General features: G+C 46.7%; 3 protein-coding genes across 6 annotated transcripts; 2 read left to right on the forward strand and 1 right to left on the reverse strand.

The window, feature by feature from the left end:
* Positions 1-757: 757 nt before the first annotated feature.
* On the forward strand, positions 758-10,034 carry LOC133480868 (leucine-rich repeat-containing protein 24-like). Its single transcript, XM_061779543.1, has 7 exons — positions 758-2,301; positions 2,409-2,495; positions 2,573-2,764; positions 3,696-3,864; positions 4,350-4,612; positions 6,757-7,314; positions 8,030-10,034. Exons 1-7 carry the CDS (start codon positions 2,056-2,058, stop codon positions 8,387-8,389), a joined length of 1,875 nt encoding a protein of 624 aa, XP_061635527.1. The 5' UTR covers positions 758-2,055; the 3' UTR covers positions 8,390-10,034.
* A 327-nt stretch (positions 10,035-10,361) lies between these two features.
* sass6 (SAS-6 centriolar assembly protein) lies at positions 10,362-19,851 on the reverse strand. Of its 4 annotated transcripts, none has more exons than XM_061779546.1 (16): positions 19,689-19,850; positions 19,038-19,098; positions 17,889-17,968; positions 17,695-17,799; positions 15,736-15,904; positions 14,221-14,298; positions 13,368-13,487; positions 13,097-13,288; positions 12,717-12,911; positions 12,560-12,649; positions 11,609-11,767; positions 11,206-11,287; positions 11,013-11,119; positions 10,879-10,940; positions 10,697-10,791; positions 10,362-10,553 (listed from the first exon to the last, which is right to left on the reverse strand). In XM_061779546.1, exons 1-16 carry the CDS (start codon positions 19,778-19,780, stop codon positions 10,498-10,500), a joined length of 1,743 nt encoding a protein of 580 aa, XP_061635530.1. In that variant the 5' UTR covers positions 19,781-19,850; the 3' UTR covers positions 10,362-10,497. The 4 variants fall into 4 exon arrangements, with proteins under 4 accessions (XP_061635530.1, XP_061635529.1, XP_061635528.1 ...); XM_061779545.1 differs by having other exon boundaries at positions 10,879-10,943; XM_061779544.1 differs by having other exon boundaries at positions 10,879-11,119.
* Positions 19,852-20,996: 1,145 nt separating this feature from the next.
* Positions 20,997-22,841, forward strand: LOC133480864 (alpha-2-HS-glycoprotein-like). Its single transcript, XM_061779538.1, has 7 exons — positions 20,997-21,279; positions 21,463-21,573; positions 21,662-21,746; positions 22,041-22,210; positions 22,299-22,415; positions 22,497-22,577; positions 22,654-22,841. The coding sequence occupies exons 1-7, from the start codon at positions 21,079-21,081 to the stop codon at positions 22,795-22,797; spliced, it is 909 nt and encodes a 302-aa protein (XP_061635522.1). The 5' UTR covers positions 20,997-21,078; the 3' UTR covers positions 22,798-22,841.
* The last annotated feature ends 2,735 nt before the right edge of the window (positions 22,842-25,576 follow it).

Genomic DNA, 25,576 nt, shown 5'->3' on the forward strand with positions numbered 1-25,576 from the left:
AGTTCAAAAGCCAGCATCTGTGATGGTATGGGGCTGCGTTAGTGCCAATGGCATGGGTAACTGACACATCTGTGAAGGCACCATTCATGCTGAAAGGTACATACAGGTTTTGGAGAAACACATGCTGCCATCCAAGCGACGTCTTTGTCACGGACGCCCCTGCTTATTTCAGCAAGACAAAATCCAAGTTCATGATTATTTGCAAAAAACAAAGTTTATCAGTTTGAACATGAAATATCTTGTCTTTGTAGTGTATTCAACTAAATGTAGGTTAGGTTTTACATTTTTGAATTATAATAATTGATTCACATTTTATGTCTCCATTCTAAACTAAACGAAAGGCAATGGTTTTAATGTGGAAGCAAGTGAGAATCGCTAATGAAGGTATCGCGCACCATTTCATAACAGCCAATATGGAAAAAGATGACGATATTCACTCTTAATTGCATTTATGTAACCAAACGTTTATCACAATGCTTAATTGTGACAAGAGTACATTGCATTTTGAAAATACTGTCAATAATGAATGATGAACGGTCTCTGTGATGAAGCAATGGGAGCGAGCTTCTTTTATTGTGGCGCGAATGCGGGCGGAAGTGAGCCCAGTGGAAGACTTTGGAGCTTCCGGTGCAGGAGGAGGAGGAGGAAACACCTGCGTGCGTGTTTCGGATGCATGCATGCCGCCAGACGTCTTGACGAATCCAAGCAGCAGCAGAAGAAGAAGAAGAAGAAGAAGAAGAAGAAGCAGCAGCTTGGCATCCACACTTCCTTCCTTCCTTCCTTCCATCCTCGTTCGACGCCACACGGGCCGCGCATCCTCCTCCTCCTCCTCCTCATCGTCACGGTGGACGATGGAACCACGACGTCCTCCTCCTCCTCTTCCTCCGTCTTCATCATCAGGTGACCCCGACACAATCAACGGCGACACCGCGCGCGCGTCCTCCATTGTGTGCTGGACGAAGGCTGCCTTCCTCACGTCGCGCGCGATTGTGTGCGAAAACACCACACGAACGTGGATTATTGTTGTTATTACAATGACGGTTGTTGGGTTTGTCCTGACTGGCGGTCGCGTGAGGCTTCATAACTGCTATTATTATTATTATTATTATTATTATTGTCGCTCATGTCAAAATGCAACGGTGCCTTGAGATACGAGTGCAATTCGTTCGTATGTCAAATCACCCTTCCCCATTGAAATGAGTCGAAATGCAATGAATCCATTCCAACCACCCTCCCAAAACACCCAAATGATTTTTTAATGTTTTTTTTTGTTGCACTCAACAGTGTCGCACCGATGAACTCGTCGACAGCCAAAGCAGCTCGGTGGTGCTATATTATCATTCATTCATTCATTCATCTTCCGTTCCGCTTCTCCTCACGCGGGTCGCGGGTGTGCCGGTGCCCGTCCCAGCCGACTTTGGGCGAGAACCGGGGTACACCCTGAACTGGTCGCCAGCCAATCGCAGGACACATAGAAACAAACGGCCATTCGCACTCACATTCACACCTACGGGCAATTGAGAGTCCAACCAGTCGTCCGTGTATTATCATCAGAAATATAAATGTACATTACTCCTACATACAAACTGTATTTTACATTTAATATTTAAAGTGGGCGGCACGGTGGACGACTGGTTAGAGCGTCAGCCTCACAGTTCTGAGGACCGGCGTTCAATCCCTGACCCCGCCTGTGTGGAGTTTGCATGTTCCCCCCGCGCCTGCGTGGCTTGTCTCCGGGTACGCCCCTTTCCTCCCACATCCCCAAAACAATTGACGACTCTAAATTGCCCGTAGGTGTGAATGCCAGTGTGAAAGGTCGTTTGTTTGGCCCGCGGACCAGTTGAGGGCGGACCCCGCCTCTCGCCCGAAGGCGGCTGGGATGGGCGCCGGCACGCCCGCCACCCGCGTGAGGAGAAGCGGAACGGAAGATGGATGGATGGATAATTAATGTAAGAATGAATTCCTTGAAATGGGAAATGACCCGCACCGCCTCAGGTTGGGCCGCAATATTAGGTACACCTTTACATTGTGGATATTGTTGTGCAGGTGTACCTAATGAAGTGTCTTGTTGGCATGCGTGTCAGTCAATTGGTGCTTTGTTCAAATGTTTTGTTTCTTTCAGAGCGCGTTGCCATGGCGGCGCTGCCGCTCTTCCTCTTCTGGGTTGTCGCGGGCGCGCCGTACGGCGCGCCCGCGACAACCGCGTCCTGTCCGGCGAGCTGCCGGTGTTACAGCCTGACGGTGGAGTGCGGTTCCACCGGCCTCCTCGCCTTACCCGAGCACGTGCCCGCGCCCACACAGGTATGAAAAACGAAAACAAACAATGGGAATCTTTTTTGGGAGTGGAGGGAAACAGAAGTCTTGTGGTCTCCTTTGGGGGGAAACTTCTTCTCGCGCTCTCCTCGCAGACGCTGTTCCTGCAGGACAACGTGATCGGTCAGATCCGCCGGCAGGACCTGATCCCGCTCGCACACCTGCACTACCTCTACCTGCAGGTAGCACGCGCGCGCACACACGCACACGCACCCAAGCCGATGAGACATCACGGCTCGACGGCGCCGCCTGCTTGCAGAACAACAGCATCTCGGCGGTGGAGCCGGGCTCGTTCCGGAAGCAGGCCCGGCTGCTGGAGCTGGCGCTGAACGGCAACAGGATCCACCTGGTGACGGCCGACACCTTCCGCGGCCTCGAGCACCTGCGCGTCCTCTACCTGGCGGGGAACGACATCACGCGCCTGCCGGACTTCACCTTCCGCGGTCTGCAGGTGACAAACACACGCCGCCTAGTGACCGCAGAAAAGGGAAAACACATTGTTTGCACATTTGTACGAGGACCAAAAGATCTTTTGCACTAAATCGAGAACAAAGACACTTCAAAGGAGTTAGTGCTCTATTTAAAAAAGTCGAATCGTTTTGGAGAGAAAGTCCTACTTTTGAGGAAAAGACGTTTTTTTCATGGTTGTAAGTCAGAAGTGATATTTTTCAAAAATATAATGTAACAACGTCCGTCCATCCATTTTCTGAGCCGCTTCTCCTCACGCGGGTCGCGGGCGTGCCGGAGCCCATCCCGGCTATCTTCGGGCGGGAGGCGGGGCACGCCCTCAACTGGTCGCCAGCCAATCGCAGGGCACATAGAAACAAACGACCATTCACACCTCCGGGCAATTTCGAGTCTTCAGTTGTTTTTGGGATGCGGGAGGAAAGCGGAGTACCCGGAGAAAAGCCACGGAGAACACGCAAACGCCGCACAGGCGGGGCCGGGATTTGAACCCGCAACCTCACAACTGTGAGGCAGAAGGGCTGCCCTTATTTAAAAAAAATTCAAATCTATATTACATAAAATAGAAAGAAGGAAAATAAAGTCTTCAAGGAAAATTTCTTTGAATTCAACAAAACAACTTTGGACTTTTTCAAGGAATTTGCTGTATCTTTATTTGCCAAGTATGTTGCTCTACTACGACAACAGACAGTCAATTGACAGAAAACACTTTGGAGACAGAAAAACACTGACAAAAAAAAAAAAAAAAAAAACAGTCACTGAGCCAGAAAGGGTTGCTCGTTCTCTGGTAATGCCGGTACAAATTATTATTATTTTTTGACAATTCCTCTAGCAATGAGAGCAGTTTGAATGACTAATATAGCAATCGTGGAAAAGGCCCGTGAGCAAGACGTTGTGGTGTCGCGTGGCGTCCTCAGCGCCTGCAGGAGCTCCACCTGCAGCGCAACAGCCTGGAGGTCCTGGCCGAGCAGGCCCTGGCCGGTCTGACGTCGCTGGCTCTGCTGGACCTGAGCTGGAACCACCTCCACACCGTCGGAGCCGCCGCGCTGCGGCCGCTGGTCAGCCTGCAGGTGCTCCGCATCACGGGTGAGATCCTCGACGACCGTCGTCCGAACGTCCGCTTTTAGCTGTCGGGGAAGACGCGCGAGAAAGCGGAGAAATCGCACGCACACACACACGCGTAAAGGTAAAAACATACCTTTGCTTATAAATCAAACTCAATGTGGAGAAACAGACAACCGTTCACAGAAATACAACTGTTTAAAACAAACAATTGTTCATGAGCGTAGTTTCCAAACAAACGTTTGACGCAGATCATAGTTCATAGACGTACAGCGGACAATTTGCTCCCAACCATACAATTGTTTCTACCTTCCATTTGTTTGAAAACAGACAAGGGTTGTTTAGAAGCCCCAAATGTTCAAAATAGACAATTGTCGAACATCCGATTATTGAAGTCTGCGAGAATAGGCCGGAGTCACGAGCCACGCGCTGCTTCACCTCAACACGCAAACGGACGCCGCCGCGAGCTAACGAGCCGCTCGCTAACGAGCCGCTCGCCGCTTCGCCAGAGAACCCGTGGCGCTGCGACTGCGCCCTGCGCTGGCTGCGCGGCTGGATGGACGAGGAGGGCCGGCGTCTGCTGAGTTCGTCCGAGCGGCGGCTGTCGTGCTCGGAGCCGCCGCGGCTGTCCCGCCTGAGCCTGCTGGAGGTCCCGCCCAACAGTCTGGTGTGCATCCCCCCCCTGGTGCAGCTGGAGCCCCGCAGGCTGGCCGTTCGCCTCGGCGACAGCCTGCGCGTCTCCTGCCACGCCTCCGGATACCCCAGGCCGCAGGTACACGCCACACATGCTGCACACGCGTGCGCACAGGCACTATTGGCCCCACTTTCATGTTGAAGACCATCCAACGAATGCAAATATCACACAAATAGAAGCCGAGGGAACCGTTTTCAAATGGGGATTTCTTTTGTTCAGGAAAATAAAACTTTCTTACTTGGCCCTGTGTGAAGAAAGTAATTAGCCCCCTTGTTAAATCGTGAATTAATCGTAGCTAATCACAATTTTGGGTTCATTTTCACTGATCACACCCTCCAGACCCGTTCGATCAAGAAATCGCTTCAACAGAATTGGTGCCGACAGAATCAAGTCAGACAAAAAAAAAAAAAAAAAAAAAATGACACGAGTCATTTTTTCCGTGTGGAAAGGGTTACAAAAGCCATTTGTACAGCTTTAGGGTTCCAGCGAACCATCGGGAGAGCCATTACCCTCACATGGAGAAAAAATGGAAGAGTGGTGAACCTTCCCAGGAGTGGCCGGCCTACAAAGATTACTCCGCGAGAACAGCAAGGACTCAACTGGGAGGCCACAAAGGACCTCAGGACAACTTGGAAAGAACTGCAGGCCTCCCTCGCCTCAGTTAAGGTCAGAGTTCATGACAACAATAAGGAAGAGACTGCAGGGAAAAAATGGCATCCATGGCGGAATTCCAAGGGCAAAACCAGTGCTGACCAAAAAAAACATAATAGCTCATCTTGCTTATGCAAAAAAAAAAAAAAAAAAAAAAAAAAAATCACCTGAATAATTCCCAAGAATTTCGGGAGAATATAATATGGACTTTTTGGAAGGTGTGTGTCTTGTTACATCTCTTTATGTAGCACAGCAATTCAGAAAACCAACAGCCTGCCAACAGTCAAACATGGTGGTGGTCGTGTGATGGTCTTGGGCTGCTTTTCTACTTCAGGACCTGGACAACTTGCTGTGATTGATGGAACCATGAAGTCTACTCTTTAACAGAAAATTCTGAAGGAGAATGTTCAGCCTTCAGTTTGTGACCTCAACTGAAGCGCCCTTGGGTTTTGCAGCAGGATAACAATCGAAAACACACCAGCAAGTCAACTTCTGAATGGCTTAAACAAGAAAATGGAAAGGTTTTGGAGTGGGCGAGTCAAAGTCCACACTTGACTCCGAACGAAATGCAGCGGCATGACCTTGGAAAAGGCCTTTCACGCTTGAAAACCCTCCATTTTTGCTGAATTCCAACAATCGTGCAAGGAAGAGTGGGCCAACAGATCTCCACAGAGATGTGAAAGACTCGTTGCCAGTCAACGAAAACGCTTGACTTCAGTTGTTGTTGCCGAGGATGGCCCAACCAGTTACTTTTTTCACACAGGGCCAGGTAACTTTGAATAGTTTTTGTTCCTTAATAAATGAAATGACCATTTAAACGTTTAAAAACAATTTTAAGTTCACTTGGGTTATATATGTCTGATATGTACATTTGTTTGAAGATCTTAAAGTGGGGAAGCTATGCAAAAATAGAATTTGAGTGGGCCTATACCATACCCTTTTTGCATCTGGAAATTAGTCCTCTGCAAATGTTTTCTACCCCATTGTTTATACGTTTACCATTTTCTCACCAAAACATTTTTTCCTAAACAAATTATAATACGCATTATCGTAAAAGAATTACGCCTTCTAAAAATATAAGACTTAACAAATTAAGACTTAAAATAAAAAAATAAAATATACAATTTTAAATAAACATTGAAAATTTGGTTTTAAAAAACAACAACTTTCTTCCCCCCAAAAGAATCAAGACTGCCCCAATCTGATAATTTTTAAAACTTTTTTTCTTGAAAAATAATTCTCTGAAAAAATGTCTCGAGAAACGACTTTTCAGAAACAAACATTCCCTTGAAAAATTACAATTTATTTTCCTCAGAAAATTAAGCCTTATTTCTTTCAAAAAAACAAAACATAAATAACCCCCCAAAAAATTCCCTTGAGAGAAGAAAAGAAATAAATCAGTATGTCTCAGGAATTTAGTTTTTTATAAATCGACATTTTTTTTCAGAAAAAGTCAAACTAAGATTTTGTTGAGAAGCATAGTCAAAAAACAAAAACATTTTTTTTTTTTTTACCTTCCGAGGTGGAGAAAAATTCTTATTTGTCGAATAGAAAACAAGTTTGCCCCGCAGGTGACGTGGCGGAAGGCGTCTTCCAGCAAGGTGTCGCCGGCGCCCCGAGGGCTGGTGCAGGACCTGGGCGGAGTGGCCCGAGGAGCGGGCGACGGCGCGGAGCCGTCCGAGGGCGACCGGGCGCACGTGCAGCAGAGCGCGGGCGACGGCGGCCCTTCGCACTTTGACCCGGACACGGGCAGCGGGATGCTTTTCCTCAGCAACGTGACGGTGGCGCACGCCGGCTTCTACGAGTGCGAGGCCTGGAACGCGGGCGGCGCGGCGCGGGTCACCTTCCAGCTGGCCATCAACTCATCCTCGTCCGTCTGGGCCGCCTGGGCGCCTCCTCGCTCGCCGGGGGAGCCCCGCCTGAGGAGCCCCGGCGGCGCGGCGGGCGCCGACGTGAGCCGGGAGCCGCTGTACGCCCTGGGCAGCATGGCCTTCGGCGCGCTGGGCGCCGCCACGCAGACTGCCATCGCGGCCGGCATCTCGCTGCTGGCGCTGACCTCCCTGCTGTTAGTCGCCATGATCTACAGCCGACATGTGCAAGGCCACAAGGACGAGCACGCCACGCACAAGGTACCACGCCGCGTGCCAAGTCATCGTAAGACCTTGTGAGGCCTTGTCTTTCCAAAATGGGCTTCTTTGGGAAGAGAAGTTTGGGGGTTTTCCAGAAAAGTTGCATTATTAAGAAAAGTTATTTTTAATAAGAAAAGCAATTTTTGGGAGGACAATTATGATTTAGAGAAAAACTTTATTTTCTGAAAGCTTTTTATATTTTAGGGAGCAAAGTTATTTGCAGAATTGTTTTTTTTCTAGAAAAAACATATTTTTGGACAGGTTTTGGAGAAAAAAATTATTTCTTTCATAATTAAATTTTGTCGCCCTATTTTAAAAAATTTTAACCTAATTTCAAGTGTATAAAAAGAGTTATTAAATCAAACTATAATACAACTACTCATTAATTTTCTTTATAGAAAATGTATAGGTAACAGAAAATAGGATCGACAATGCGAATTAAGAAAAAGCTGTAACCTCTTTTGAGGGAAAAAAATGACGTCAGGAAAATATTTTTTCAAGAAAAGTGTAAATTCTGAGAACGTCTTTTTTGATTTGATTGAGATTATTTATTTTTTTGTTAGGTTCCCCCCCCCCCCAAGAAAGTATTTTATGTAAACGTTCGTTTCCCTGAGAAAGTCCTCCGAATAATCCGGTTTTGTTTTTCTTTTCGAAAATCCGTAAAAACAGGAAGTGAAAATGTAACATTAATATTGCGGTTGCGTGTGCGCGTCAGGAGGAGAGCATCCTGTACGTCAACGACTACTCGGACGGGCCGACGACATTCGACCAGCTGGAGGAGTTCCGAGACGAGCGCGGCCACGAGATGTTCGTCCTGAACCGCGCCAAACCCGTGCTGCCGCCGGCCCCGCCCGCCGCCCCGTCCGACGCGGGCAGCGGCCGCTCGGGCTCCTCGGCGGCCGCCAGTCCCGCGCCCCCCGCCGCCGAGGCGGACGCCGACGTTCGGACTGCGCGGAGAATGGCGGGCGAGGGCGGGGAGGCGGAGCCCGTCATGACGTCGGAGGGCGAGGGCGTGTTCGTCAACCACGCCGGCTTGTTCGCGGACTCTCAGATGGCCTACGAGATCCACTGCTGAACGTGCCCCCCGGCCGCTGCGCTTTTATCGGAACTCCTCGGACAGACGACGTCGACGCCGACCGAGGAGGAGCTCTGCGGACTTTCTTCATGTTCTGGCGCACGTGCTTCTTCGTACTCATCTTCTTCGGAAAGCGGCCGAGACTTTGAGACAAAAACGGTGCCAAAAACCGCGAAAGACGCTTTGTTACTGTCGGATGGCAAGACGGAGAGGAGTCCTGCCGGCTCGCGAGGCGCTCGTGTACGGAGGAATATTACGGCCACACTGGAAAGAAAAACAATTATAGAAGACGTTTTAGATTGCTATCTTCTTTCAGAAGTCCAAATCTTTCAATAATGTGGGGGTCTAAATTTTATTATTATTTTTTTTTTGGGAATGCATATTTTTCCAGAAAATATTTAAGAAAAAAAAAAACCGTATTTATAGAAAAAAAAAAAAAGTTTCTGACTTATGAAAATGTTTTTTTTTCTTTTCCTTTTCAGTGACCAAAAAAAATAAGGCATTTTTTTGTGTCATGTAGTTTTTCACAACAAAAAGGCATTTTTGGCAAGTTGGAATCTTACAAAACATGTCATTTGTTTGAGGGAAAAAAAGTCACATCTTCAAAAAAAACGATCTTAAATTAATAATGTTAGGTTGATTTATATTTTTGAGGGGGGGAAAAAAAAAAGAAGCTCTTCATCAGAATTTTTTTAATTCGTTTTTTCTAGCAGCACGGTAGCACATGTGCCTCACAGTTCTGAGGACCGGGGTTCAAATCCCGGCCCCGCCTGTGTGGAGTTTGCATGTGCCTGCGTGGCTTTTCTCCTCCCACTTCCCCAAAACATGCGTGCGAGGTTAATTGACGACTCTAAATTGCCCGGAGGTGTGAATGGTTGTTTTTCGATTTTCTTTCCAGTGTGTCCGTAACCGTCGTGCGAGTGTGCAAGCGTGTGCACGCGCAAGTCATTTGAAGCTAATGTGGTCGCATGTAGCAGTCCTTGTGTCTCTCCAGTCTTGTTGTTGTTGTTGTTTTCATTCTTACAGGGGGGGGGGCAACCAGTGGGTGGTGGGTGGGGAGGGGTCCTAAGGCGGTGAAAAGTTTATTTTCGGTCTGAAACTATGGAAACGTTTCTTATCGTGAAACATTTTGTGACGGCGCGGGTGGAGTAAAGTGTGACGAGCTTGTCAATAAAACAAACTGCGTTGGTCGTGTGCTCGTTAACTCTCCGTTTCGCGCAAAAATGACGAGAACTCTCCCAAGGCCCAACGACAATAGCAGCTTGCGGTCATTTTCTAAGCGGTAATATAACGCAGCGCCGCATTCGGGCATCCCGGACAGGTCAGCGCGCCGTACAGTGCCGTGAAAAAGTATTGGCCCCCCTTCTCCATTGCATAGCTTCCCCACTTTCATGTTTAAGATCATCAAACATGTAAATAGCAGACAAATATAACCCAAGGGAACTTCAAATTGTTTTTTTAAATGCTGATTTCATTTCTTAAGGGAAAAGAAAAAACACTGATGCAATGGTTTTTCAATGTATGTCAATCATGGTTGGAGTAATGCTCGAAATGAAGTCGCTTTTCCCAGGGGAAGGGGCTCACTTGAAGAGCTGGCCCCTCGGAGTCCAACAAATGATCAAATTAAAGTCAAGCCTTAACTTTTGTTTGGTTTTTTTAATTTCATTGACCCGTTTGGTGTGCCACCGCTTGTTGCGGACAAACGTCTTGCGCACAGCGACATATTTTGCAAATATCCCATCTCGAGTCACTGTCAATCGAAACTTTGGTATGCCACGGTCACGCAAAGGTTAGTGTAGAGCCCTGATAGAGCTCGTCTGTTGGAGGGTGAAGTGCCTAAATGTTCAATGAGTTGGAATTTCTATGCCTCATAATTGACGTGACGACTGGAGATTCACCTCCTATTCGTTATCTTCTACTCAAAAGCTGCGCTGATCTGATTTTCACTCGATTATGACAGTAAGACGCATCATAAGTACAATAACAACCATGGGAAGTTGATTTATTAAAGAAACAATGACAAGTACAAACAAAAACGGACAACCCGATCTGTGCGGCGTGCAAATAAAAACAAAAGAGTGCGTGTGTGTGTGTAGGTGTGTGCGTGTTTAATCGGTGAAGTACGCTGATGCCACAGGAGCTTTGGTGCGTTGAGGTGGGCACTCTGACAAGGAAAAACAGGAATCAAACTTTCAAAATCGAATTGCGCCAAGTGATCGTGGCATGTCACGGCGTGTTGAGGATGATGATGATTGTGTGATGTCACCGCGTGTGAAGCGGCAGCCTGGCACGATAGCGTGACGTTACCTCGGGGAACGAGCGCGTCCGGAAGAGCGTAAACGGGGACGCTGTCGTCTCTCCTCTTAAAGTATTTGGCATCCAGACCGGCAGAGTCGCTCATTCTGTTCATGATGGACATTCGGGTTTCATATTTCACATTTATTCTTGTTATTCTAAATAAGAGAGGATGGGAAGTTGTCTCAACTCACGCGTGTTTGTGAACGATGTCAGGCGTCACAGCAGCTATTGTCGCGTGCGGATAAAAGTGTGCCTGCTGGAAAATGAAAACGACAAAAGAAAAAGTACGTCCGAGCGACAAAGACGACGACACGCTCTCGCTTACTCGGGGTCCTGCTGATGTCAGCGCCGCCGCCAACGTGTTCTCCAAAGGCTCCGCAAACTTCTCCGAAAGTTGCTTCTCGTTCAGCTGCTTGTTCAGCCAGCTGATCACTGACAACACAATACAGGACCCGCGCACACACACACACACACGGTATCAACTGCTGCAGACTTGATACGAGATTAACGTTCCTCACCGTTCTCATTTTTCTGTAACACTCCCTTGGTTTCAGTCAGCTTCTGCACGCTGGACTCCAGCTTCTCCTTCAGCTCCACAATCTGGCAAACACACACGCACACCAAAACAGACGCATGCACACAGAGGCACAGAAACACGCACAGAAGTAGCCACACACAAGCATACACATTCACACACACAAACTCAGATTTACACACATGCGAGCGCACACGCAAAAAATAAAACATGCACAAATATAGTGACATGACACGGACGCACACAAAAACACACAAACTTGTAGGTGCACAGAAAACACATACACAGACAGATTCACACAGATACAAACATCGCAACAAGACACACAGACACAAACAGACGCGTGGCGTCCGCGTGGCGTCAACGGCATCATGATTGTACGTCACCTGCTCGTCCTTGGCGCCGAGCCGCTGGTGAGCGTCTCGCGCTTCGTTCTGAGCTCGCTCCAGCTCCTTCTCCTGCGCCAGCAGCGCCAGGTCCCTCATCTTCAGCTTGTCCAGCTGAACTTGCAGCTCGCACTGAAACTTCCTGATGATCTCGTTGCCCTGAGAACGCCGCCAGATGTCAAGTCGGCGTGCGCCTACAGATACACTCGACATCTCGAAACCTTTTTTGCATCTTAAACCAGATATACTATGCTTTTTTTTGCCAACAGTTTCAAAAACTTTCCACATGTCTGTGGCATGATTTTAGTGTGTTATTATGAATCTCACTTAAGTTCTAGGCAGTCCTGCCTGGATGCAGCAACCAATCATATTGCAGCATGGCGTGTCCTGACTCGAAAATAATGCATAATGTCTCTTTGAAAGACTTTGAAATCAGAGATTTGTTTCAAAATAGAATTCTACATGTTTGAAAATAATTGCTGAGAACATGCGCAGACAGAACTATGTCGTACTCAATTGAGGAGATATGCGTCAAACGTTTTTTTTCACCATTCCAGTTTTCCTTAATTTTTGGGGGGCATGACATCGCTGTCTTCCCTTTGGATAGGCCGTTGGCCTGACAGTTTAGAGCGCCTCGTTGTTGGCTGTGAGTGTGCGCACGTCACACAGAGAAAGAACAAAGTGCGAGGAGGAGGTGGGGGGGGGCATTTTTTCTTTTCTTTTTTAAAGTACCGACTTGATAGCCAGCGCATAGATGAGCCGCTTTCGAGCGCCTCGTTGTCGGGGCACGGACAAAGCCCCGTGACGACCGGTGGGCTATATTTCAGTTTTAAGCGGCTATATTTTCGCGGCTCAAACATTTAGTCATGCGTAGGCATGAGAAAGATGCTCGACGACCTATTCATTTTCACTTTGCGGGGACTTTCAAAGTCAACGAGGAACATTACAAACCTTCTTGACATCTTCAGACAAAATCTTGCCCTGGGCTTCAAGGTTTCGGAGCTGAACCTCTTTGCTCTGAGCGTTCTCCTGGACGGATTCCTGCAGCGCACGATCGAGCGTGATGAGCGGGCACGCGCCGGTGACGTACTCGGCCTCCGGCACCAACCTTCTGCTGCCGCGTGGCCTTCAGCGCCTCCTCGGTTCGGCTCACCAGCGCCTCCTCGTCCTTCACTTTCTGCTCCAGCACGGCCACGCGCGTCTGCAGCCGGTTGGCCAGGCGCTCCTTGTCGCGCAGCGCCGCATCCAGAGAGCCGTTCTCGCGCCTCAGTGACGCCGCCTGCTGCTTGGCGCGCTGGCACTCCTGCGCACACACAAGTCACCCGTGACCTCCGCTGAGCTCAAAAGCGCTACTATCCACTTTTTGGGGCGACTGATGGGGCCAACCATCGTCATATGTTCTGAAGTTGCTAGGTTATTGGACTTTACTGGACAGAGATTTAGAAAGTTTGTGCTATTTCTCTCACTCTGCACTCCTCGCCGACGTACCTCCTCCACACCCGCCAGCTTGGACTCGAGGTCCCTGAGGACGGCCTCGTTCTTGTACTTCCTGTCAGTCAGCTCCCCGCAGGAAGTCTCCAGTTCCGCCAGGCGGCTCTGCATCTGCCGGCTGCTGCGCTGGTGAGCGCTCTCCAGGTCCTGGCGGAGTTGCTGCGTCTGCTGCTGCAGGCGGTTCTGCAACTAAGAGGCGCCGCCACGCGATCGTCACCGAGCGATCGGCGGGAGGGACGTCGGTCAGAAACGGGGTGGGGGGGCTTACCTCGGTCGTCTTCTCCCGCTCGGACCGCAACTCGTCGGCGTGACGGCTCGACAGCGTACTGCTCTGAAGAGTCCATTCTGAACGCTGATGCTCCAACTCTTGGCTCTTCTCGGAAAGCGCCTGACGACATATTGCGACGTGGACTGTAAATACAATCTCACTTACTTTGTTTTAGCGCAACAAACAATGCTGCTGACTACGCTTGACGCATGTCAAAGAAAAATGCTACGTACAATATAATGCTGCTGAGTATTCCAGCTGTTCACATTCACTACTGTAGTGTATACTGTACATTGTATATATTTATTATTAGGGATGGGCGAGTACCGATATCACGTATCGCTAACAGGCTAATATCGGCCGTATTTCAAGGTATCGGGTACTCGTGAAGGTTGCCGATACCGGCAACTGATACACTTTGCTATTCACATCTGCATATCGTTAGCGTCTGGCCGAAATCTGTCAAAACTGGGTCAATGGAATCATTTTTCATAAATGGACCCTCTTGGTCAGTCCCCACGTGGGTCTGTTATTTTTACAAACGATTGTCTCATCAGAAGCGCCGCAAATGGCTCGCGCTCTTTGACGGTGCTCCACAAAAGTCCAGTTTTTTGGTTTCCTGAAAAGTGATGGTTTTTGGAGATGCGAGGATTCTGCCCGACGCCAGCGATATAGCTTGATTGTTCGTTTACAATTGACACATCCCCTTCTAATGTGGTAAATACATACCACATACATATTCGTTCATGTTGTTCTAGTTTGCTGTGACTAGATATTTGGCCGATGTAACACCACAATTCTCGTAACGTTTTATTCCATTGTGTGGTTTCAATGTGGCCACGAACAAACCAACCTGCTGAGCGCAATTGAGCTGCCTGATGAGATCATCTCGAGTTTTTTGCAGTTTCACCTCTAGAGCTTCTTTCTCGGCCTGGAACACAAAGACGACGACACCCGTGTTGTTGTGTGACAATATCTCCCAGGTCACTGAAATAAATAAACACCGAGAAGCAGCAGGAATTGTTTCTGTCGCGTTGCTGAAGTTGCGCAGAGCAGACGGAACGCAGTGCGCATTTTGTTCCGACGACTCATAAGGTAGTTGCCGTCACGCTCCTAGCAAATGTTGAGCTGCTTAATGATCACAAACGCACAATTGTTTAAAGTTACAGGAGAGTAGCCACATGCTTCACCAGGTCATTATTATTATGTGACCCATGTGCAGCCTGTTCGGCTCAATTTCCATAACTTTTTTCATGTCTTTGTTTATTACCTCCACCAAGCTTGCAAATATTCAGCATCCCCAAACCCTCCGCCATACAATAAATACATTTATTTTACATGATTCTCTGTGTAGCATCCGTTGTTTGCGGAACTGATTTTGTCTTTTAGTGGCAAGATGGGTTAACTAGCTTTTAGCCGTCTGATAATATTATTAATAATCATGCATATTCATTGAAATCTACTGACTCCTTGTCAGACCACACGCTGCTGATTACGCTTTCTTGTATTTTTTTTTTAAACTTTTGTTAAGGCCTTTCCACTGACTGGGCTTCCCCCCCCCACACTGTTGTTAAGGCGTTTTCACACCGCACTTGGTGCACAATTGGTGCACTGTCAAAAGGTCGCAGGGCAGCCAGCAAGGACATCTATATATACATTTTTACTTTTTTTTCTTTTCTCATCTACGTATGAGCTGGCCCATTTGTCCAATTGAAAAATCCTACCCTTTGTTCTTATCCTGTTTGGTCTTATTGTCTATCACCTTGAGAGAATCCTTTTAATGTGTTTATTATTATTTTCTCTCAGGATATAATTGAGTAACAAAGTAAAAATTAAGATTTGTCAAAACAATTCATGTAATGGTTTAAATCCGGGGTGTCAAATTCATTTCTGTCACGGCCCACATCGTAGTTATGACTTCCTTCGGAGGGCCGCGACAACTGTGAACCCATATAAATGAAAGATCACCTCCTATACTGTAATTACATACACTATACACAACACATTGATGAATAGCCACTTTTGAAATCAGAAGCCTATAAAAACATGTTTTTCAACTGGTAACAAAAAAAAATGCTTGCAAATATCTCAAATGGTATTACACCAGAACACAATGAGCAATTTTGATTTGCTTACGCGGGTCACATAAAATGATGTGGCGGGCCGGATCTGGCCCCCGGGCCACCAGTTTGACACCTGTGTTTTAAATCATTGGTTAATTACAAACAATAAATGTAATTATAAATAAAATACAAACCCGAGAATATGATCTTATCATGAAAATACATCTCTGAATGAGCTGGCCCGTCTGTCTGAACTAAAAATGAAAACCCTTGTTCTAGTCCTTCACGGTTTTATTGTGTGTCACCTTGAGCGAGGACAGACAGACTGCCAGGTAGTTTTTGACGAGCTTGTCCGAGCCCGGAGCGAGCCTCAGCGAAAGATGGTTAATGTGCTTAAAGGAGTTGGTCTCCATCACGCTCAGGTGGGCGGGGCCGTCCAGTGAGGCCGAGTCGCAAGACAGTAGCAGCTGGAACCTGCAGAGAATTTTTCTTTTATTTTTTTAAATAATTTTTTTTTTTTTAAAAAGAAAGTTGCCAAACCGAAAACACACACACACACACACACACGGTAAGGGACAAGAAGTGTCACTGGGCCATGTGTTCAACGTAAGAGTAGCAATAGAGGATGTCCGCTCCAGACGTGGGTAGAGTAGCCAAACATTGTACTCAAGTCAAAGTAAAAAGTTGTCCTCCAAAAAGGTAAGGGTAAAAAGTACACAGTGAAATAATTACTCAAGTACTGAGTAAATAGTGAGTAACTTTCTTATTTTTTTTTTTTTAAACCACAGCATGAAGATCATCCATCCATCCATCCATCCATCTTCTGAGCCGCTTCTCCTCACGAGGGTCGCGGGCGTGCTGGAGCCTATCCCAGCTATCATCGGGCAGGAGGCGGGGTACACCCTGAACTGGTTGCCAGCCAATCGCAGGGCACATACGAACAAACAATCATTTGCGCACACATTCAGACCTACGGGCAATTTAGAGTTGTCAATTAACCTAGCATGCATGTTTTTGGGATGTGGGGGGAAACCGGAGTGCCCGGAGAAAACCCACGCAGGCACGGGGAGAACATGCAAACTCCACACAGGCGGGGCCGGGGATTGAACCCTGGTCCTCAGAACTGTGAGGCAGACGCGCTAACCAGTCCTCCACCGTGCCAGCATGAAGATCAATAAAATAAAAATAAAATGTGAATGTGCAAATTCTGATGTTGATGTGTGTGTGCATGTGCGTGCATGTGTGTATGTATACACAGTCAAAACTATAACATTGCATTTGCAATTTGCTGCACGGTGTTTTCTCAAGTTATAAGTGGGCTGAAATGTCCACATTTGGGAAAACAGTGCCAGACAAATACTACAATACATGAAAGCTGTTGTTTTTGTTTGTCTGAAGGTAAACAAGAGTAGCAGCCGTTGCCTTCATGGTAACGACGACCTTCCCAAAATGGTGGCCACGTACACACGACAATCACCCGGGCTGGCTTATCTAGTGTGAATACCTATGCCAGGGAAGCCCAGCAGTTGTGTGACTGTTGACTTGTTAGTATCGTTTGCCCCCCACCCCCCCCCACCCCCCAAAAAAAAGATAAACTATAGATGGTTGACTTTACCATAAAGAAAAGTTTTAAGATGTTTTGATATATTGTTGAGGCCATTGGTGTTTTATGGCATTTGAAATGTGTGGCTCCTGCACTTTCTGTCACGGGTGCGTGCGTGTTCTGGTTGTTGTCTTCCCCCCGTCTCGGACACACCTGCCCCTCACGTTTTTGGGATCCTGTTGCCTTTGCGGATTGCCTGCCTGTGTACGGACCTCTGCCCGTTTATGAAAGCTCTCTTTTTGAAACTGTCCGTTTGAATTGGAGTCATGCATTTTGGGTCCCGTCCTCTGTTCCGCTCATGACACGTTCCTCACAAGACGACAAATTATCTATTGCACTTTCCAACACCAAAAAAAATATTTAAGCGGTTGTCTACTATTAAACACTTGTTTTTAAATGTTATTGCATACATTGTCTTGTTTATTTGAAAATCTTTAATTTCTTGGCGAGTTCTTTGAAACCGCAATCAATGGGTTCTTGTTTACACAAAGAAATGTGCCCTTTGCTCCCTTATCGTAGCAAACGCGGTGACCGTGAACCCAAGGCACGGCCTCCTGCCTAGGTTGAAACCCTGTAGTGTTGCGTGACGATAAATAAACAAATCTCTCGTGGCGTGTGTTAGAAAATCTAATCGATCAATAGGAAGAGAACGGCGGAGGACCTGGGATGGCTGGAACTCTGCTCGGACTGACATTGATGAAGAAGTTCAATCAGCTTCTCCGGGAACGACGTGAATTCAATGAGTAGCCCCTGTTGGACTTTCAAACTTCACACAAGATTAAAAAGGTTTTAACAAAAATAATAAAAAGATACACATTGACGCATGGAATTGTGTGCAGTTCTTCCAAGGCAAACCTTTGAAAGTCCTCCTGGCAAAGTGTGAGGTTGAACAGGAAGTATGGATCGGTGTCATCAGTCAATCTCACCACAAGATCCTGATGAGCAAACGACAGACAAAATGTCTCATAAATTCTTACATTCTGACATTTTGCCTTGAAATGCACATAATATTTCAATGATATTTCCCCATCCCGGTCACCGGCTCTTCCGGCTCCTTCCCTCAGGTAGGCGCCACCGATCAATGCAAACATTCCAACAGCTTCTTCCCTCTTGCCATCAACTTCTTAAACAGCTAACCTGCAATCCCATTGCAACATGCTGCCAATTGTTCTGTCTTGAGTTCGTTGTCACATTTCTGTGGGGCCAATTCTACATGACTCGTGCACTCATGACAGTAGTCTCGCCACGCTGCACTATTTGCATATCTGTTGTTGACAGAGTAGCATCTGCTCCATTTGCACAATCGACATTGTCCCAGATTATCGCGCTACTAGTCACTTGAAACTGCATACACTCCTTGAAGTCTCAGCACCCTTTGCACCGGACTATTGCTCTATTAGTCATTCAATAGAGGACTTGCATCTGTTTGTATAATTGTCAAAAAAAAAATAATAATAATAATAATTTGTACCAGGGACTGTTTTTCTCAATGTCTTTATGTCTGACAATGTCGACTGTCTGTTGTCGTACTAAAGGGGCTCCAACTACCGGAGACAAATTCTTTGTGTGTTTTTTGGACATACTTAGCAAATAAAGATGATTCTGATTTATCAAGATGGAGGTTTTTTGTCTATTCGGCACAGTAGTTGGGATTGTGGACATGTTTAATTCCCTTTTTTTTTTTATGTGTTATATTTCAGTAATCTCCAACTGGGAGTGACAAATAAACAGCTTGAAGCAAACACACTTTGCCTCTAATTGAGAGAACTGCACGAGTATGGAGTCTTTTGTTTGTTTCGTCAAAGTGTATGTTTTATGATTGTCTCCAATTTCTTGACAGTCAGTTTCTCTGGCTTCTGTGTGAAAAGGCACAAGAGAATAAATGCAGTGTGACGTCATCTATGCCCAAACGCTGTGTGAAAGGGGCTGCAGAGACTGAAACACAATAAGAGCGAAGACAAGAAACCACAAGGACTTTATATTCCAAATAAATGCCGTACTCACACGTTTGTGAACACCACTTTTGCTCGCCTGAAGCTCAACGGTGACGCGGATGTGTGCTTTTCTGTAACATGATTACAACAAATGTCATTGTAGAGATGAAACCAGATGAACGTGTCATATCACCATTATCACGACACTCACAGATATATGTTGCATTATTTTCTCACACGCAAGATAGCAAGAAATGTACTTCAAACAATTCGGACGACAGTGAATTCATAATGGTGGCACTATACAAATACATGAATGTACTTTGTGGGACCAATGGAGCCAACCAGGTTGCCAGGTTATTGGCCCCGACACGAGGGAGAGATCCACACACGTAAAAAGAATGTATTTGGTGTAAATGCTCCTTTTAAAAGTGAATGTCTGGATTTGGGCGACGAGGAGAAATTGAATGTTAACGATAATTGATCAAATATATGGATTTAATTAATCAGAGGTTTTGTTATGAATGATTCTCCCTTTAATTACGTACAATTATTGGACACATTTTGATGAGATTTCGGGTTAGGGTCCCAACTCAACAGACTCAATTCTGACTCAACTCAATTTGCCCGGCCAAGCGGAAGCACGTTTACAACTCACTCACCACGAACTTCGTGCGCTATGAAAGTGTTCAATGTTAAAAACTGCGACTTTGTCGCGTACCTTTCGTCGCAGTCTCGACATCTGACGGTGACTTGGACAACTTTGCTGAACATTTTCTCCATTTTTGCACTTTTGGCCGCCAAACCGACCATATTTCTTCTTCCTTGGTTACATTTTCTTCTTCGTCGTGGTTCCTCGGCGGACTGTTGGCAAACTGAGCATTACCGCCCCCTTCTGACTCAACTATGAACTGAATAGGCGGCGCAGCAGTTTCAAGCCGTAAATCTTATTTCATTGTTGTTGGACTAAATATTGAAATAATACGTGTATATAAGACTGATTAATGTCATGGGTCGATTGAGCTGTTATATTTAATTCATTTTAATTTCATGCAATATAATTATTTCAGAGGCAGCACGGTGAAGACTGCATAGCACATCTGCCTCACAGCTCTGAGGTTCAAATCCGACCTCGCCTGTGTGGAGTTTGCATGTTCTGCGTGGCTTTTCTCCGGGTGCTCCGGTTTCCTCCTCCATCCCAAAAACATGCATGCTAGGTTCATTGAGGACTTTAAATTGTCCGTAGTTGTTTGTTTCAATATGCCCTCCGATTGGCTGGCGACCTGTTCCTCTCGCCCGAAGAGAGCTGGGATAGGCTCCAGCACGCCCGCGAGCCGCGTCAGGGGGAGCAGTACAGAAAATGGACTAATGAATACTTACTTTAATCCTTCAACATATATATATATATATATAATACGACAACATGTATAAAGCCGCTTCAATCCCAGTTTCAAAAGCACACCCAGCATTATTTTTACTTTGATATTTAGTAGTTGAGTAGTTTTGAAACGATGACTTGTACACTTGAGGAAAACAGTTTGAGTTGATACTTGAACGACAGGAAGTCTTCTGAAGCGCAAATCTGTGCGTGCACACCGTTCGTCAATGAGGCCAATGTTACTTTGCTTTTAGAAAGAGTACAAAGTACACAGCTTTAATCGAGTAAAATTCTGCATTTTTTAAAATTTTTCTTAAAAATGATCAAACATTTCCTGAAAAAAAGTATTTTTTCAAGAAAATTTTTTTGGGGTGAAAATTAGATTCCTGAAAAAAAAAATTCTTTGAAATAAAGAGAAAAATGAAAATAACCCTTTTTTAATCTAACTTCTTTTCTCAAAAATATTTATTTTTTATATTTAAAACATTTTTTATTTCTCCTTTCCTAATGCTCAGGTGAGGTGAAGGAGCGCTAACGAAGTGATCGGTTGAAACCCCGCCCACCACTAATTGGGACGCAGGTGTCAGGCGTTCGTCCTCCTCTGCGATTGGTTGTCGGCGCTCCTCAGCCTGGTTAAAGTGTGCGCGCGCTCATCTTCTTCTGTCCTTCCTGTCGCCAGGTGTGACGTGTGCTATTTTTGCATCGTCTCGGCTTTTCTTTTTTCCCCGTCGTGATGGCGACTCACCTGTTGGCCGTTCTGCTGTGCTGCGCCGCGGCTCTTCCGGGCATCCCGGCGCAACCTTCGCCGGAGGTCACGTGCGGCGAGGACGGCGCCGAGGCGGCGGCCGGCCTCGCCGTCCGACACATCAACGAGCATCACCGGCACGGATTCAAGTTCCGCCTGCACGAGATCCAGAGCAGCAATTATCAACAGGTCGGCACTTAACACGCTGACCGATTGTTTGGCTTCTTCAAAAGGGGGGAAAATGCTCAATTGTTGTCGAACGCTGTTCTTTTCTCACTTGAGGCTGTTTAACGCCGGCGGAGTTGTTAGCACGGCGCCGGCGTGTCCGTGGCCCGCTAGTTTGTTTTCGTAACGTCTTTCCGTCTCCTTCAGTTCCCGGGAGGTTGCCACATCGACGTGAACGTGAAGCTGGCGCAGACCAAATGTCACATCACCGACCCCAAACCGCTCGACCGATGCCAGCTGTGGCGACGGAACGAACGGGTAAATATTCCGGCGCTCGCTCCTGAAAGACTGCGGCCGCTCACGTCGGCCACGTGCCAAACTCCGTGTGTTGTCGTTGTGCGTTTAGGGCGCCGTGGCCACCTGCAGCGTCGAGTTTTGGGTCATGTGGGGTGCGGCCAGAATCACCAGACACGAATGCACCACCAGACCAGGTCACAACCCAAAAATGCTCCGTAATTGTCAATGTTTTGCTTTTGGGTTTTGGACCGATGTCATTGGTTCTGAGACTCCATTTGTGAACTGAAGTGCGAGTTGCCCGTTAAAAGAAGCTAAAGTTATGGGTGACTTGTTTTTGGAGGTGTAATTAAAAAAAAAAATAAAAAAAATCATTCACGTTCCAATTTGTATTTGGCACCGGGCTACTTCCTGGTGGCAGAAAAGTGCTGAATGTGAAATGCAATCAAGATGGCGTCTCCACGTGCGCGTTTGTGCTCACCTGTTTGCAGAACACACCAACGAGGAGCTGATGACGATTTGTCCTTCCTGCCCCAAGTTGTTAGCTCTCAACGACCCGACGGGCGTGAGCGCGGTAGACGCGGCGGTGACCGCGTTCAACCGAGACGGCCAACGCCAGAATTACTTCACCCTGATGGAAGTGGCTCAGCTGACCGAAGAGGTGACGGCGGCTTTCCATCTTTGTCCTCTTCCCGGCTGCGTTACGTGCCCGATGTCCTTTGAAACGCCTCCTTGTCCTTCTGTGGCAGTACGTCGCGGGCGTGGGCACGATCACTTGGCTCAAGTTCGCCCTGGTGGAGACCACGTGCCCCAGAGAGGCCACTAGCAGTTTGGCGGCCTGCACGCCTCGCTGCCCGGACCGAGCTGTGAGTTCAAACCGCTTTGACCGCTTCGTGCGGTTCTCGACACTGTTAGCGCTGCGATGTTCTGTTTTGCTTGCTTTTCAGAATCACGTCTTTTGCCAAACTTCCTATTACAACGTCCACAGACAAGTGGGAGAACTTTCCTGTGAAACGTATCCACCCAAAGTAAGTCCACAGCAAAAGCGCCCTCGGTGGCTCCGTCCCCACGGCGCACCTCATTGTCCCTCTCGGGTCTCCTCAGAATTCCGCCGCCCTCCCGGCCGGCGAGCCGGAGCCCGTGTGCCGGCCGCTGTTCCACAAAAGCGCGGAAGCTTGCGTTTGCCAGGCGCGGCTGAAAAAGCCCGACGCGGCCGTCCACCACATTTGTCCCTTCCCGCTCAAGTGATGTCGGCGTATTTGTCGAGTCCGCAATAAAAACCATTGAAAGTTCTTCGCTGTGGCTCGTCTGTGCGCACGTCATGAAACAATGCTGACTTGCAATCACAACTGTCTCTTCATGTTGGCTTTCATGCTTGTCTAAAAACCCGGTCCAAATTTGATTCCCATGCTGGGCAAAAGATATAATTTTTTTTGGTAGGGTGTGACAAGTCTGGGGGTGAGCAAGTGAGTTTATTGCATGGAAGATAACATGGAAATCAGATAAATGTGTGGGAGTGTGTCACAGGGTGCACGTGGAGGCCAGAAAGAACAGATGGAGAAGACAATGGCTGCGGGGGGCCACTGTAAACATGAGATGCAAGACTGTGGAGACGGCATCTGGAGCCGGTGGCAAATGGCCATTGTTTTGCAGGACAATGAGGATGTCAGTGGGCGTTGGACCAATCAGATGACAGCGATTCCATACTTCCTCTTTGAAACGTATAAGTCGGGGGCAAGAACAGATAGCTTTGTTAAGTCTCTGCTGAGGCTAGGATAAGCGTAGCTTCTGACCCAGAGCTCAGTAAAATGTATAGACTTCTGTGTCAGGAATAAATTGGTTGGCTTTTAACACGTCGTAGTTTTCTCACGAAAACGCATGCAACCTCGAGAGTAATAGGTGATAAGAAAATTCTGGTTCCTTCAAAGGGTGACCCTGTATGTGATCCTGGAAGGGCATTAGATAAAAAGACAGGAGTGGACAGGGATTCAATTGGACTGCAATCTCCCCGGTGCACCGACAGAAAAAAAGTGAGCAGAAACCCCTGTGATTAAATCACAAATTCTGCACATTGGAAATTTTGGAATTTGGGAGACTTATGGTACAGTTTCATTGCCAATATTCATTCATATTAATTGTCTAGGATGTTGTGTATTTGTGCTAATCAAAAGTCAGGATAAGGTTCCTGACACACCAGGATAAAAGAAAATCCTGGGAGAAAGTAGGGTAACAAGGTACCTACTCGTCCCGGCGTAGACTGACTTGAAATCAGACGCGGTTTCAAATTGTGATGTTTCGGTAGACAAAAAAAAATAATAATTTGTACCAGGGACTGTTTTTCCTCAATGTCTTTCTGTCTCCAAAGTCTTCTCCGTCAATCGACTGTCTGTTGTCGTACTGGAGCGGCTCCAACTACCGGAGACAAGTTGTTTTTTTTGGACATACTTGGCAAATAAAGATGATTCTGATTCTGAGAATACGGTCTACACAGACTGTTGAATGACTGACGTTTGCGACTGTGTACATGGTGAAAAGGGGGTGACTGATTTGTTGAAATAACATTATTTTTCAGGACGCCCAGGAGGATGCAACTTGATAGTGTTGTATTGCAGGTTGTTGGTGTGCTGATTTTTTTGTGATTCTTGGTCTATTGACTAACACTTTTGTGAAACAGGTTAATGTTGGGTGACAATTGCCGACTTGTCCCTTCTCTGGAGTATGTATACAGGAATTATGTAGTCCACCCCTTTTGCAGAGTTGTGATTAATTTATATAAGGGTTTGTTTGCAGGTCTTGTCAGCTGGGCCTCTGGAACGGGGAAGACGACCGGTTCGGTTGTGTGTGGATATTGTGTTTTGGTGTTAAATTGGTCATTTACAATGGGGGGGGGGAGATATATATATACATCCTGTATGTCTGGCCGAAGGAGACCATGAGCGCGCTCACTCCCTTGAACGACGCCTTTGTATCCTCTTACGTTTTTGGGATATTTGCTGTAGGCTAGGCTGCATGTTGAGAGGATGTTGATCTCTGATTACCAGAGATCAATCGGGGGATTGAAGGTAATATAGGGTTTTAGGGTGTGACAAGTCTGGGGGTGAACAAGGGAGTTTATTGCAGGGAAGATAACATGGAAATCAGATAAGTGTGTGGGAGTGTGTTGCAGGAAAGCTCCCAGCAGGGTGCATGTGGAGGCCACCAAGAACAGATGTCGGCGAAGACATCTGTAAACATGAGATGCAAGACTGGAGACGCCGTCTGGAGCCGGCGGCAAATGGCCATCATTTTGCAGGACAATGAGGACGTCTGTGGGCGTTCGACCAATCAGATGACAGCGATTCCATACTTCCTCTTTGAAACATTGTATAAGTCGGGGGCAAGAACAGATAGCTTTGTTCAGTCTGCGCTGTAGCTGCTGACCCAGAGCTCAGTAAAATGTATAGACTTCTCTGTCAGAAATAAATTGGTTGACTTTCAAGATGTCATAATTGTAGTTCTTTCATGAAAATGAACAGGCGTGGAACTCGAGAGTAATAGGTGATTATAAAATTCAGGTTCCTTCACTTCAGAACAACTCCGTGACTGTTGTTGAATGGCCCAGTCAGAGCTCTGACTTAAACCCAATTGACCATCTCTGGAGAGACCCGAAAATGGCTGTCAACCAACATTCACCATCCAACCTGACAGAACTGGAGGAGAGATCGCCAAATCCAGGTGTGGAAAAACTTGAATCATTCCCAAAAGGGTGAGTCTATGAAATACTGAGCAAAGGGTCTGAATACTTATGGCTGTGTGACGTTTCAGTTTCTTTTGTCATAAATCTGCAACGGTTTAGTTTTTTTTCCTGTCAATATGAGGTGCTGTGTGTACATTGAGGGGGAAAAAAAAAAATGTAAATAATTTTAGCAAACGGCTGCAATATAACAAAGCGCGAAAAATGTAAGGGGTCTGAATACTTTCTGTACTCGTGTCCCTTGTCTTTAACTTTAAATTTTAAAACATTTCAAAATTTTTTTTTTAGTGACAT

This window comes from Phyllopteryx taeniolatus, chromosome 7 (genome assembly GCF_024500385.1).
Source record: "Phyllopteryx taeniolatus isolate TA_2022b chromosome 7, UOR_Ptae_1.2, whole genome shotgun sequence".
NCBI lineage: Eukaryota > Metazoa > Chordata > Actinopteri > Syngnathiformes > Syngnathidae > Phyllopteryx > Phyllopteryx taeniolatus.

What these genes read in the sequence shown, in the direction of transcription:
- LOC133480864 (XM_061779538.1), top strand. Translation starts at nt 21,079, where the DNA reads ATGGCGACTCACCTGTTGGCCGTTCTGCTGTGCTGCGCCGCGGCTCTT. An exon ending in TGGCTCAGCTGACCGAAGAG is followed by an intron (nt 22,211 to 22,298) that starts GTGACGGCGGCT and finishes CTTCTGTGGCAG; the next exon opens with TACGTCGCGGGCGTGGGCAC. An exon ending in GTGAAACGTATCCACCCAAA is followed by an intron (nt 22,578 to 22,653) that starts GTAAGTCCACAG and finishes GGGTCTCCTCAG; the next exon opens with AATTCCGCCGCCCTCCCGGC.
- LOC133480868 (XM_061779543.1), top strand. Translation starts at nt 2,056, where the DNA reads ATGAAGTGTCTTGTTGGCATGCGTGTCAGTCAATTGGTGCTTTGTTCA. An exon ending in TCACCTTCCGCGGTCTGCAG is followed by an intron (nt 2,765 to 3,695) that starts GTGACAAACACA and finishes TGGCGTCCTCAG; the next exon opens with CGCCTGCAGGAGCTCCACCT. An exon ending in ACGAGCACGCCACGCACAAG is followed by an intron (nt 7,315 to 8,029) that starts GTACCACGCCGC and finishes TGTGCGCGTCAG; the next exon opens with GAGGAGAGCATCCTGTACGT.
- sass6 (XM_061779544.1), bottom strand. Translation starts at nt 19,780, where the DNA reads ATGGTCGGTTTGGCGGCCAAAAGTGCAAAAATGGAGAAAATGTTCAGC. An exon ending in TGCCAGGAGGACTTTCAAAG is followed by an intron (nt 17,800 to 17,888) that starts GTTTGCCTTGGA and finishes TCTTGTGTGAAG; the next exon opens with TTTGAAAGTCCAACAGGGGC. An exon ending in AGCGGGAGAAGACGACCGAG is followed by an intron (nt 13,289 to 13,367) that starts GTAAGCCCCCCC and finishes GGCGCCTCTTAG; the next exon opens with TTGCAGAACCGCCTGCAGCA.